The sequence below is a fragment of the Notolepis coatsorum genome (genome assembly GCF_963971535.1).
Source record: "Notolepis coatsorum genome assembly, chromosome: 4".
NCBI classification, from domain to species: domain Eukaryota; kingdom Metazoa; phylum Chordata; class Actinopteri; order Aulopiformes; family Paralepididae; genus Notolepis; species Notolepis coatsorum.
The window spans coordinates 131861698-131876096 of record NC_140168.1 but is presented as its reverse complement, the minus strand read 5'-3'; the positions used below and the strand labels follow the sequence as shown (position 1 = coordinate 131876096).

Sequence of the window (14399 nt, the reverse complement as noted above, 5' to 3'; positions counted from 1 at the left end):
TACCTTCGCGTGGGGTATGTCTGGGAGTGTTGCATTTATTTAGCATTTATTGGACTTTATGGTATTCTTGTTTTGTTCTTGACTTATTGTGATGTTTCTTCTTGACTTAAGAAGACGCTTCCGGCCCATGGGGACATTAACGTGTGTTGTCGGGCCTTACAAATAAATTTGATTTGATTTGATTTGATTCCAAGTTGAGGAGGAGCTTGATGGGGGACTTACATCTTCTACATCAACCACACCGATCTGAGGGGAGGAGAGGTCGATGCCGAAAGTCTTCTCCCAGTAGGGAACCAGCTGAGAGCGACAGAGAGAGAGAGAGAGAGAGAGAGAGAGGGACAGGAAAATAATAAATATTCATTCCATAAGGATCATGATTGCATCTAAAGTTGTGTTTTCTTATTTAAACCGATTTTAATTCAAACAGTAATATAGGCTACAGTATATATTTTGTTTACAGCATCTGACAATATACCAGATGATGATCCTATGTTTAGAAAGTATGTCATTTATGTGTTGAGTAATTCATATAGTTGAGAAAGTGCATACCAGTGGGAAATCGTCGGGGTCGATCCAGATGATGCTGAGCTCGGGGTTGTCTGTGTTCTCGCGCGCAACCTCCTTCAGGATCTCCAGGAACTCAAAACCGTCTGGGTGCAAAGGTCAAAGGTCAGTATAGTGGCGGTTGTGTCAGCTCAAAATAATGTGACCATTTTCAACATCTCTTCTAATTTATAGTAACTAAGTAAGTATCCATTACATCTGCAGTAACTGTAATAACAACAAAAGGATTTGATATTTCTTTCATTATTTCTGGATTTAGAAAGAGTAACAGGTGTCTGTTGTGATGTGTTACTCCTTCCTCACTTTTCTTTTTGGCATTTTGTCACTTTTTTCATCCTTTTGGATGTAGAAAAAAACGTATTGTAAAATGTGTATGATAGCACTTGGCAGTTTACATCATGTTTGAGTGTAAAGACTGTGAATACTAACAAACTTGAATGACTGAACCATCAGTGCTATAATTATCTAATAATAATTAGATAATAATTAATAATATTATAATACATACATATTATTATTAATTTAGCTAACCCTAAATAATTATCTAATTTCTGATTGAATAAGGAATCATACCGGGGTCATCCTCCTCAGCGAAGGCTACGATGTGCTCTCCATCCATGTCATCCTCCTTAGAAAATGGGAGACGGTGGTATTAGACAAGGTTATTCACTACTACGGCTCAAGATTGCATGTGTTTTAAAATAGCAACCATGTATTTTATTGCAGTTGTCTCCTTATGATTATAGAATTTCACACATCTTACCCAGATCTCATACATGCTGTTCACACATCTTACCCAGATCTCATACATGCTGTTCACACATCTTACCCAGATCTCATACATGCTGTGGGCTTCAAGCTTCCTCAGAGTCGGCCTACACACGAGAACAGAAACACATTGATTGTATTCCCACGGCAGTTTAAAAAATATATATTTCAAGATCTGGACTTGGATAACCTTGAACAAATGCAACTATTACCATACAGTTTCCTGGATAATAGCTCATATCTCAGTTATTGCACAGACTAACGGCGTTAAAGGTGCTGTAAGTGGTATTTTCTTGTTAAGATAAGTGTTAAATAGCTCTACATTCCAACAGCCATCACTGATATAGCGTGTGTGAGTGTCTGGTCAGTAACATGGGTCTCCCAGTCCCGCCACTCTGCAGTAAACAGTCATCACTGATATAGAGTGTCTGGTCAGTAACATGGGTCTCCCAGTCCCTCCACTCTGCAGTAAACAGCCATCACTGATATAGACAGTGTTGGGAATGTTCACTTTCTACATGAACTAGTTCAGTTCACAGTTCACAATTTTTTAAATGAACTAGTTCAGTTCATAGTTCATAATTCAACATTTTCAACTAAAGTTCATGGTTTCAAAAATGAAAAAATTTGTTCTTTTTAGTTATTTTTTAATTTAAATTTTTTTTATAGAGATTTTTCACGTACAGTTACTTACATTACAAAAACACACATTGGGACAAGGGGGGGGGGGGGATCCTCCAGTTCATCTCTATGCCATCATCCACACCATAAGCAAGCAAAAACAAAACAAGAAGGAAAGCAAACCAAGACAGGCACTGTACAGTATTGCACTTGCCTCGAGCCCATTCACATGTAGACATATATTTATTTTTTCCTATCCTACGTCTGTCCATACAATGGGGCACTGGGCCTTTAGAAGGATCCGAGAAATTTCAGCAAGAAAATAGTCTAATAGTGGGGCCCACACCTCCTGAAAGGAAGCGTTGTTGCCTCTATGCATTCATTGCACAGTGTCTTTCATGGGGTAGCACACCGAAGATCTCTCTATACCACATTTGTAAAAATGGAGGCTTATCCTTAATCCAGTTTATCAGAATGCATTTCCGGGCTGAAAATAGAAGTTTATCAAATAGTTTGAATTGTAAAGGGTGTCACCCCTCCCACTGTACCCATTCTGCAATATGTTAATAAAGTGTTCAATCAATCAATCAATCACTTGGCCCCAGAACCTGGATAAACACTTAGATTCCCAAAAGTAGTGATAGACTGTAGGTACCCAGGTCTGTTTGACATTTCGAACATAAAGGAGATATTGAACAGCCCATTTTGTTAGTTCTTTTTTCAATACGTTGCTGCGAGCTATTATTTAAAAAAAATATTGAACCACAGACAGCAATCGGAATACTGGCATTTCCATAACACTTTGCCGCCGCGCATTCAGTCCACACTATTAGCAGCTGCAGCTTTCATCTCTACAGTATATTTTCAAAAACATGAGGAACAACTTTGCTTGAATTGTCTTTATTATGAAAACTAAAACAGGACGTTTGCTTATTCTCAATGTGCCGTTTAAGCTTAAGGTTTGCTGTCGACGTCGTCGATGTGCGGACTTGCTTCTTCAAACCGGGTGGACAGTTTACAGACAAACGTTAGATTTTTCCCGTCTGAGTCAGTACTGACTTTAACGTTAAACTCTTTTAAATGCTCAAACGCAGACGTCTAGAGGTAGAGTTATCTGAGCGAGTGCTGCTCTCGACCTGCTGCTGCGCAGCTCTCGGCTTCTGCTCTGTTGTTATGATGAGTCTGATGACGTAGCAGGGGGTGACAGGCGCGTTGCCAGATCGGTTGGTTTTCCACATAACTTTGAAGCCTGTTTACGGTGTGTTTTACCTGGGTTTTCGGCTGAAATGCATATGAAATCTGGCACATCTTTGAACGCCGTTATAACAGAGTGTTGAGAATGAACGCACTTTTGAACTCCGTTACACAGCGCTGAGAATGAACGCGTTCTCAATTACGTTCATTTAGCGGATATACAGTATGTTCAGTTCACGTTCGCCCAAAATACGAACGCGTTCATGATCGTTCATTGAACGTGTTCAGGTACATCACTGGATATAGTGTCTGGTCAGTAACATGGGTCTCCCAGTCCCTCCACTCTGCAGTAAACAGCCATCACTGATATAGTGTCTGGTCAGTAACATGGGTCTCCCAGTCCCTCCACTGTGCAGTAAACAGCCATCACTGATAGAGTGTCTGGTCAGTAACATGGGTCTCTCAGTCCCTCCACTCTGCAGTAAACAGCCATCACTGATATAGAGTGTCTGGTCAGTAACATGGGTCTCCCAGTCCCTCCACTCTGCAGTATCCCTTCCCAGTTTATCCAATCAGGAGAGTAGAGCTGTCCCTGAAGCCTGTTTTTGGGATTCGAACTTCGCCAGGATCTTTCGAAGGGATGTTCGAACCATTGTTTTTAATCGTGCAAAAAATTTGCTCCTAAAATGTTTGCTGGTTCAGTACTGTCAAGTCTTGACTTTAGGCACATAGCGCACATTTACGCATATAACGTAGCGTATATGCGCATATTGCTGCAGTTATTAAAGGTAGTAGTACTTACTTACTAAAGAATTTTACGAAAATGTCTAAAGAAAATTATAAAAAAAACTGAGGTTCGAACCCATTAATTAAGATTCGAATGCCAACGTAACAAACGAAGGTTTGAACGTTCTGAGGTTTGGGCTCAGGAGAGAGAACCCCAAATTTGCTTACTGCACTTGTAGATTATTTTACTTGTTTCAAGGACACATTTGCTGTGGAGTTCTCTCTCCTGATTGGATAAAGTGGGAACGGGATACCAGAAAATGTATTGGAGATCCATGTTACTGATCAGACAATCTATATATCGGTGATGGCTGTCGATATAGTGTGTAGAGCTATTCTTTTAACACGTAGACCACTTATTTTAACAAACAAGAAAATACCCCTTACAGCACCTTTAATGCACCTTCATATACCAATTGCAAATGTCCCTGTAGACATGAAATGGAAATAATAGATAGCAGCTCACCTGTCGTGCTCCTCAATGAAATCAACGAGTTCGGCCTCATTGTAGGGCTTTCCTGGGATGGTGACTGGCTCCTCCATGAACGGCTCGTAGAAGTCAACCTCATTCAGCTTCATCTTCAGCTTTCTTGCGATCTAAAAGTAAATGTGTTGTTACTTGTTGGTGTTTTGATAATAACCGTAGGTGGCTTCTATAGGCATGCAGGCATTTAGGGCCCAAAGCACAGTGGTGGAAGAATCTTGTTGTCTCTCTCTGGAGAAGACGGTAAGCTAATTTCCCAAAATGTTTTCGTGTTCTTTTAAGTAAAAGTGGATAACTATTTGCTATTGAATGTATTTTTAAGAATCTAAACTTTCTAAAGTAAAATGATGCATTCCACATGACGTTTGTGTATTCCAGTGCTTGGGAGCATTCAAACCTTGATCCATTGACCTCTAAGGGATAAATATGTTACTGTAAAAGTGGTATGGGGTCCAGTTCTGCTGCTCTGATTAAAGGTCATGTTAAAGTGGTATGGGGTCCAGTTATGCTGCTCTGATTAAAGGTCATGTTAAAGTGGTATGTGGTCCAGTTATGCTGCTCTGATTAAAGGTCATGTTAAAGTGGTATGGGGTCCAGTTATGCTGCTCTGATTAAAGGTTATGTTAAAGTGGTATATGGTCCAGTTATGCTGCTCTGATTAAAGGTCATGTTAAAGTGGTATCTGGTCCAGTAATGCTGCTCTGATTAAAGGTCGTGTTAAAGTGGTATGTTGTCCAGTAATGCTGCTCTAATTAAAGGTGATGTTAAAGTGGTATATGGTCCAGTTATGTTGCTCTGATTAAAGGTTATGTTAAAGTGGTATGTGGTCCAGTTATGTTGCTCTGATTAAAGGTTATGTTAAAGTGGTATGGGGTCCAGTTATGCTGCTCTGATTAAAGGTCATGTTAAAGTGGTATGTGGTCCAGTTATGCTGCTCTGATTAAAGGTCATGTTAAAGTGGTATGGGGTCCAGTTATGCTGCTCTGATTAAAGGTTATGTTAAAGTGGTATATGGTCCAGTTATGCTGCTCTGATTAAAGGTCATGTTAAAGTGGTATGTTGTCCAGTAATGCTGCTCTAATTAAACGTGATGTTAAAGTGGTATATGGTCCAGTTATGCTGCTCTGATTAAAGGTTATTTTAAAGTGGTATGTGGTCCAGTAATGCTGCTCTGATTAAAGGTTATGTTAAAGTGGTATGTTGTCCAGTAATGCTGCTCTAATTAAACGTGATGTTAAAGTGGTATATGGTCCAGTTATGCTGCTCTGATTAAAGGTTATTTTAAAGTGGTATGTGGTCCAGTAATGCTGCTCTGATTAAAGGTTATGTTAAAGTGGTATGTGGTCCAGTTATGCTGCTCTGATTAAAGGTCATGCTAAAGTGGTATATGGTCCAGTTATGCTGCTCTGATTAAAGGTCATGTTAAAGTGGTATGGGGTCCAGTTATGCTGCTCTGATTAAAGGTCATGTTAAAGTGGTATCTGATCCAGTAATGCTGCTCTGATTAAAGGTCATGTTAAAGTGGTATGTTGTCCAGTAATGCTGCTCTAATTAAAGGTGATGTTAAAGTGGTATATGGTCCAGTTATGCTGCTCTGATTAAAGGTTATGTTAAAGTGGTATGTGGTCCAGTAATGCTGCTCTGATTAAAGGTTATGTTAAAGTGGTATGTGGTCCAGTTATGCTGCTCTGATTAAAGGTCATGTTAAAGTGGTATATGGTCCAGTTATGCTGCTCTGATTAAAGGTAATGTTAAAGTGGTATATGGTCCAGTTATGCTGCTCTGATTAAAGGTCATGTTAAAGTGGTATATGGTCCAGTTATGCTGCTCTGATTATGTCCTCTTGAAGTTGACAGGCTTCAAATGTGAAAGTATATAATCTTGATACACATTTGCCATGTTTTCTATACAAAACCTTTTTCTTCCAAGTGACTAGTAACTGATGGGGTTCAGATACAGTAAATGTAGTGGAGTAAAAGTACAGTACTTGAGTAAAAAATACGTTAGTTACTTTCCACCACTGCCTAAGCATTATTCATGGCTCCAAACAGAAGCACATCCGACAATGCCAAAACGATCACAGCCTTGCTCATTTCCTCATTTGTTTGACTCCAAGCTGAGAATCAATATGCTAACAGGAAGTGCTTGGGGGAGGATTGGAAAGACACCTTGCACTTTAGTTCTGTGTGATAAGTTAATGTTAATTTAGTATTGTTTTATATACTGTGCGTTTACAGTATGTGAATATTAATAAGTGGTAGTTGAGCTATGATTATAACTATATTATATATAAAACCAATTTACTGTTAATTGTATTTATGTTGATGGCAGTGAGTGCTGCTCAGGAAGCACTATTTATTTGATTTTAATTATTTTATTTTAATACTTTTTACTAATAAATATCTTGTACAATATCATCCTAACTGATGTTGATAATGATGTAATTGATGATGTAATTGATGTTGATAATGATGTAATGTATTGAATATTGTTGTATCGTTGTGTGTGCCGGACCCCAGGAAGAATAGCTTTTGTCAAGTGCAAAAGCTAATGGGGATCCTAAATAAACATAAACATAATAAATAAACATAAACATATTATTTCATTCCGGATGTATGGAAGCGCTGTATGCTTAGTTGAGGCTTGTGCATGGAGATGCTGTTTATAATTCACGTGTGATCCGGGGACTTAGCGGGGAGTAGGCTGTAATTGGTCGAAATACGTCACGTGGGCGTCGGTGAAAGAGATAAACAGGAAGTTGCGGGGAATTTTACGTATGAATACCAAACCAAGCCGCATTTCTCGGAGACGCTCTCTGATTGACCGACGCCCGTTTCTACACTGGTTAAGCTTAGGCACTCTTCGAAGTTGGTTAAGGTTAGAGTTTGTCTTAGAGCGTGACGGCAAGTTATTTCGACGGTTAAGCTTAGGCACTCTTTCGAAGTTGGTTATGGTTAGAGTTTGTCTTAGACCAGTGGTCACCAACCCAAATGTTTTTTTTTTTTTCTTTTTTTTTTATCTTACCCTGCGAGTCCACATTACAGTTCTACCTTTGTTTTGATGTGAAAAGTGATGCTGCACTTAGCACTGACTGAGAAAGTACACATACAGTTCTACTTTTGTTTTGATGTGAAAATGATGCTGCACTTAGCACTGACTGCACTTAGCACTGACTGAGAAAGTACACATTACAGTTCTACTTTTGTTTTGATGTGAAAAGTAATGCTGCACTTAGCACTGACTGAGAAAGTACACATTACAGTTCTACTTTATAAAATGCTAATTGTAAATATGTTTGTCAATGTTAATAATATGAGAAAGTCCATATTACAGTTCTACTTTTGTTTTGATGTGAAAAGTGATGCTGCATAAGATGACTGCACTTAGCACTGACTGAGAAAGTACATAATAGTTCTACTTTGATGTTTTAATGTTGGACCAAAGCATTGCATGTAATTAGAATACAGGCAAATAAAAGTCATTTAGTTTAAAGTACAATCTTGGCTGTCTTTTTCTCTCAATGCTTCAATAGGTAGATCTTGCATTCACCAAAAAAAAAAAATTATCTTGGGCTTAAAAAGGTTGGTGACCACTGTCTTAGAGCATGGCGATAGAACGCCAGGTAGTTTGCAGGCTGTTTGGCGTGGAAATGGGCAAAGACACAGCTCGTCACGGATTGGGCAAACGCGTCAGTGGCCAATCAGAGAGCGTCAGTCAGTGCCAATCAGAGAGCGTCTCCGAGAAATGCGGCTTGGTTTGGTATACACGCGAATTTGACAGCGGAGAAGGGACACGAGAGGGAACTGGTGAGTGGATGTGAGAGTAAGCGAATTGTTTTCAAACGATAGTAGTGATGTGTTGGTTATTGACTGAATGTTTGATTGTTTCAAGGTTTGTAACCTGTTGGAGAGAAATAAATTATAGAGATTTCGACAACTGAGCAACCTGTCCATCCCTTCACCCCAGCTGTGGGAGTATAGCAGCACAGTATCAGAGTGTCTCAGAGTGTGTCAGAGTGTCTTATAGTATCTTATAGTGTCTCAGAGTGTCAGAGTGTCTTATAGTGTCTCAGAGTGTCTTATAGTGTCTCAGTGTCTTATAGTGTCTCAGAGTGTCTCAGAGTGTCTTATAGTGTCTTATAGTTTATCAGAGTGTCTTATAGTGTGTCAGAGTGTCTTATAGTGTCTCAGAGTGTCTTATAGTGTGTCAGAGTGTCTTATAGTGTCTCAGAGTGTCTTATAGTGTCTCAGAGTGTCTCAGAGTGTCTTATAGTTTCTCAGAGTGCCTCAGAGTGTCTCAGAGTGTCTTATAGTGTCTTATAGTGTATTATAGTGTCTCAGAGTGTCTTATAGTGTCAGAGTGTCTTATAGTGTCTCAGAGTGTCTTATAGTGTCTTATAGTTTCTCAGAGTGCCTCAGAGTGTCTCAGAGTGTCTTATAGTGTCTTATAGTGTCTTATAGTGTCTCAGAGTGTCTTATAGTGTCTCAGAGTGTATCAGAGTGTTTTATAGTGTCTTATAGTGTCTCAGAGTGCCTCAGAGTGTATCAGAGTGTCTTATAGTGTCTTATGGTGTGTCAGAGTGTCTTATAGTATCTCAGAGTGTCTCAGAGTGTCTTATAGTGTCTCAGAGTGTCTTATAGTGTCTCAGAGTGTATTATGGTGTCTTATAGTGTATCAGAGTGTCTTATAGTGTATCAGAGTGTCTTATAGTGTCTCAGAGTGTCTTATAGTGTCGTATAGTGTCTCAGAGTGTCTTATAGTGTCTCAGAGTGTCTCAGAGTGCCTTATAGTGTCTCAGAGGGTCTTATAGTGTCGTATAGTGTCTCAGAGTGTCTCAGAATGTCTTATAGTGTCTCAGAGTGTCTCAGAGTGCCAGAGTGTCTTATAGTGTCTCAGAGTGTCGTATAGTGTATTATAGTGTATCAGAGTGTCTTATAGTGTCTCAGAGTGTTTTATAGTGTATTATAGTGTCTCAGAGTGTCTTATAGTGTCTCAGAGTGTCTTATAGTCTCGTATAGTGTCTCAGAGTGTCTCAGAGTGTATTATATTGTCTCATAGTGTCTTATAGTGTCTCAGAGTGTCTTATAGTGTCTTATGGTGTCTTATAGTGTATCATAGTGTATGATAGTGTCTCAGAGTGTCTCAGAGTGTCTTATAGTGTCTTATAGTGTCACAGAGTGCCTCAGAGTGTCTCAGAGTGTCTTATAGTGTCTTATAGTGTCTCAGAGTGTCTCAGAGTGTCTTATAGTGTCTTATAGTGTATCAGAGTGTCTTATAGTGTCTCAGAGTGTCTGATAGTGTCTCAGAGTGTCTTATAGTGTCTCAGAGTGTCTCAGAGTGTCTTATAGTGTATCAGAGTGTCTCAGAGTGTCTCAGAGTGTCTTATAGTGTATCAGAGTGTCTCAGAGTATCTTATAGTGTCTCAGAATGTCTTATAGTGTCTCAGAGTGCCTCAGAGTGTCTCAGAGTGTCTTATAGTGTCTTATAGTGTCTCAGAGTGTCTCAGAGTGTCTTATAGTGTATCAGAGTGTCTTATAGTGTCTCAGAGTGTCTGATAGTGTCTCAGAGTGTCTTATAGTGTCTCAGAGTGTCTTATAGTGTCTTATAGTGTCTCAGAGTGTCTTATAGTGTCTCAGAGTGTCTCAGAGTGTCTTATAGTGTCTTATAGTGTCTCAGAGTGCCTCAGAGTGTATCAGAGTGTCTTATAGTGTCTTATGGTGTGTCAGAGTGTCTTATAGTGTCTCAGAGTGTCTCAGAGTGTCTTATAGTGTCTCAGAGTGTCTTATAGTGTCTCAGAGTGTATTATGGTGTCGTATAGTGTATCAGAGTGTCTTATAGTGTATCAGAGTGTCTTATAGTGTCTCAGAGTGTCTTATAGAGTCGTATAGTGTCTCAGAGTGTCTTATAGTGTCTCAGAGTGTCTCAGAGTGCCTTATAGTGTCTCAGAGGGTCTTATAGTGTCGTATAGTGTCTCAGAGTGTCTCAGAATGTCTTATAGTGTCTCAGAGTGTCTCAGAGTGCCAGAGTGTCTTATAGTGTCTCAGAGTGTCGTATAGTGTATTATAGTGTCTCAGAGTGTCTTATAGTGTCTCAGAGTGTTTTATAGTGTATTATAGTGTCTCAGAGTGTCTTATAGTGTCTCAGAGTGTCTTATAGTCTCGTATAGTGTCTCAGAGTGTCTCAGAGTGTATTATATTGTCTCATAGTGTCTTATAGTGTCTCAGAGTGTCTTATAGTGTCTTATGGTGTCTTATAGTGTATCATAGTGTATGATAGTGTCTCAGAGTGTCTCAGAGTGTCTTATAGTGTCTTATAGTGTCACAGAGTGCCTCAGAGTGTCTCAGAGTGTCTTATAGTGTCTTATAGTGTCTCAGAGTGTCTCAGAGTGTCTTATAGTGTCTTATAGTGTATCAGAGTGTCTTATAGTGTCTCAGAGTGTCTGATAGTGTCTCAGAGTGTCTTATAGTGTCTCAGAGTGTCTTATAGTGTATCAGAGTGTCTCAGAGTGTCTCAGGGTGTCTTATAGTGTATCAGAGTGTCTCAGAGTATCTTATAGTGTCTCAGAATGTCTTATAGTGTCTCAAAGTGCCTCAGAGTGTCTCAGAGTGTCTTATAGTGTCTTATAGTGTCTCAGAGTGTCTCAGAGTGTCTTATAGTGTCTTATAGTGTATCAGAGTGTCTTATAGTGTCTCAGAGTGTCTGATAGTGTCTCAGAGTGTCTTATAGTGTCTCAGAGTGTCTCAGAGTGTATTATAGTGTCTTATAGTTTCTCAGAGTGCCTCAGAGTGTCTCAGAGTGTCTCAGAGTGTCTTATAGTGTCTTATAGTGTCTTATAGTGTCTCAGAGTGTCTTATAGTGTCTCAGAGTGTATCAGAGTGTCTTATAGTGTCTTATAGTGTCTCAGAGTGCCTCAGAGTGTATCAGAGTGTCTTATAGTGTCTTATGGTGTGTCAGAGTGTCTTATAGTGTCTCAGAGTGTCTCAGAGTGTCTTATAGTGTCTCAGAGTGTCTTATAGTGTCTCAGAGTGTATTATGGTGTCTTATAGTGTATCAGAGTGTCTTATAGTGTCTCAGAGTGTCTCAGAGTGTCGTATAGTGTCTCAGAATGTCTTATAGTGTCTCAGAGTGTCCCAGAGTGTCTCAGAGTGTCTTATAGTGTCTCAGAGTGTCTCAGAGTGTCTCAGAGTGTCTTATAGTGTCTCATAGTGTGTCAGAGTGTCTTATAGTGTCTCAGAGTGTCCCAGAGTGTCTCAGAGTGTCTTATAGTGTCTCAGAGTGTCTCAGAGTGTCTCAGAGTGTCTTATAGTGTCTCATAGTGTGTCAGAGTGTCTTATAGTGTCTCAGAGTGTCTCAGAGTGTCATATAGTGTCTCAGAGTGTCTTATAGTGTCGTATAGTGTCTCAGAGTGTCTTATAGTGTCTCAGAGTGTCTCAGAGTGTCTTATAGTGTCTTATAGTGTCTCAGAGTGTCTTATAGTGTATCAGAGTGTCTTATAGTGTCTCATAGTGTGTCAGAGTGTCTTATAGTGTCTCAGAGTGTCTTATAGTGTCTTATAGTGTCTCAGAGTGTCTTATAGTGTATCAGAGTGTCTCAGAGTATCTTATATTGTCTCAGAATGTCTTATAGTGTCTCATAGTGTCTCAGAGTGCCTCAGACTGGCTCAGAGTGTCTTATAGTTTCTTATAGTGTGTCAGTGTCTTATAGTGTCTCAGAGTGTCTCAGAGTGTCAGAGTGTCTTATAGTGTCTCAGAGTGTCTCAGAGTGTCTTATAGTGTCTCAGAGTGTCTCAGAGTGTCTTATAGTGTCTCAGAATGTCTTATAGTGTCTCAGAGTGTATCAGAGTGTCTCAGAGTGTCTTATAGTGTCTCATAGTGTGTCAGAGTGTCTTATAGTGTCTCAGAGTGTCTCAGAGTGTCATATAGTGTCTCAGAGTGTCTTATAGTGTCGTATAGTGTCTCAGAGTGTCTTATAGTGTCTCAGAGTGCCTCAGACTGTCTCAGAGTGTCTTATAGTGTGTCAGAGTATCGTATAATGTCTCAGAGTGTCTCAGAGTGTCTTATAGTGTCTCAGAGTGTCTTATAGTGTCTTATAGTGTCTCAGAGTGCCTCAGAGTGTATTATAGTGTCTTATAGTGTCTTATAGTGTCTCAGAGTGTCTTATAGTGTCTCAGAGTGTCTTATAGTGTCTCAGAGTGGCTCAGAGTGTCTCAGAGTGGCTCAGAGAGCCTTATAGTGTCTCAGAGTGTCTTATATTGTCTCAGAGTGTCTCAGAGTGTCTTATAGTGTCTCAGAGTGTCTTATAGTGTCTCATAGTGTCTCAGAGTGTCTTATAGTGTCTCAGAGTGTCTCAGAGTGTCTTATAGTTACTTATAGTGTCTCATAGTGTCTTATAGTGTATTATAGTATCTCAGGGTGTCTCACAGTGTCTCAGAGTGTCTTATAGTGTCTGATAGTGTCTCAGAGTGTCTCAGAGTGTCTTATAGTGTCTGATAGTGTCTGATAGTGTCTCAGAGTGTCTTATAGTGTCGTATAGTGTCTCAGAGTGTCTCGGAGTGTCTTATATTGTCTTATAGTGTCTCAGAGTGTCTCAGAGTGTCTTATAATGTCTCAGAGTGTCTCAGGGTGTCTCAGAGTGTCTTATAGTGTATCAGAATGTCTCAGAGTGTCTTATAGTGTCTCAGAGTGTCTTATAGTGTCTCAGAGTGTCTTATAGTGTATCAGAGTGTCTCAGAGTGTCTTATAGTGTCTCAGAGTGTCTCAGAGTGTCTTATAGTGTCTCAGAGTGTCTTATAGTGTATCAGAGTGTCTCAGAGTATCTCAGAGTGTCTTATAGTGTCTCAGAGTGTCTCAGAGTGTCTCAGAGTGTCTTATAGTGTCTCAGAATGTCTTATAGTGTCTCAGAATGTCTTATTGTGTCTTCTAGTTTGTATTCACAGCTAACATGTACACATGATCGACATAAGTATAATACTAGGCAAGCTTGTAGGGAAACGTTCACACTGCTACTACCAAAAACCAATGCAGCAAAGAAAACTGTGTTATATAGAGCCATGTCATATTGGAATAAACTGGCAGTACATCTTACTCAGACCAGTAAGATAAGATTTAAAAATAATTTGAAAAGAGCATTGAGAGAAAAAGAAATTCGTTTACGTTAAAGAAAAACACAGATACTGTAGTTTACACTGTAAAGATATGACTGTCTTGTCTGAGAGTTGAATCCCTTTTATTGTATTTTCTGTGATCTGATACTCTGTTTGTGTACTGTAATGCTATTTGGAATTATTTTTATATGTAGGAATATTGGAATATATTTTTAAATGTATGCTACTATAATGTTATGTATGTATGTATGTACTGTTTTTGTTGTGTGTGGACCCCAGGAAGACTAGTTGTTGCTGCAGTGATGACTAATGGGGATCCGTAATAAAGATAAAGATAGTGTCTCAGAATGTCTTATAGTGTCTCAGAGTGTCTTATAGTGTCTCAGAGTGTCTCAGAGTGTCTCAGAGTGTCTTATAGTGTCTCAGAGTGTCTCAGAGTGTCTCAGAGTGTCTTATAGTGTCTCAGAGTGTCTCATAGTGTCTCATAGTGTCTCAGAGTGTCTTATAGTGTCTTATATTGTCTCAGAGTGTCTCTCAGTGTCTCTCAGTGTCTCTCAGTGTCTCAGAGTGTCTTATAGTGTCTTATAGTGTCTTATAGTGTCTCAGAGTGTCTTTCAGTGTCTCATAGTGTCTCTCAGTGTCTCATATTGTCTCAGAGTGTCTTATAGTGTCTCAGAGTGTCTTATAGTGTCTCAGAGTCTCAGCGTGACGGTACCTTGCTATCGAAGGTGGCGAAGAACTTGATGAAGGGGTGGAACTCCTCAGCAGCATCCTCAAACTCGATGAAATCTGGTCGTTGGAGGGGAATAGAAAATGTATAGAAACACAAGAAAGGTGCACTTTAAAATGTATTTACTGTACTGTACTTTAGTCCATATT

The 14399-nt window shown here is 39.5% G+C and overlaps 1 protein-coding gene across 1 annotated transcript in view; it reads right to left on the bottom strand.

Moving 5' to 3' along the window:
- The window catches only part of casq1b (calsequestrin 1b), an 88519-nt gene that overhangs the window by 18129 nt on the left and 55991 nt on the right, over positions 1–14399 (bottom strand). The window contains exons 5-10 of the mRNA XM_084313043.1: positions 14236–14309; positions 4400–4530; positions 1394–1439; positions 1138–1192; positions 550–650; positions 223–297 (exon numbers count right to left, since the gene is read on the bottom strand). Of these exons, the coding sequence (XP_084169169.1) occupies positions 223–297; positions 550–650; positions 1138–1192; positions 1394–1439; positions 4400–4530; positions 14236–14309 (482 nt within the window). The remainder of the gene's footprint in view (positions 1–222; positions 298–549; positions 651–1137; positions 1193–1393; positions 1440–4399; positions 4531–14235; positions 14310–14399) is intronic.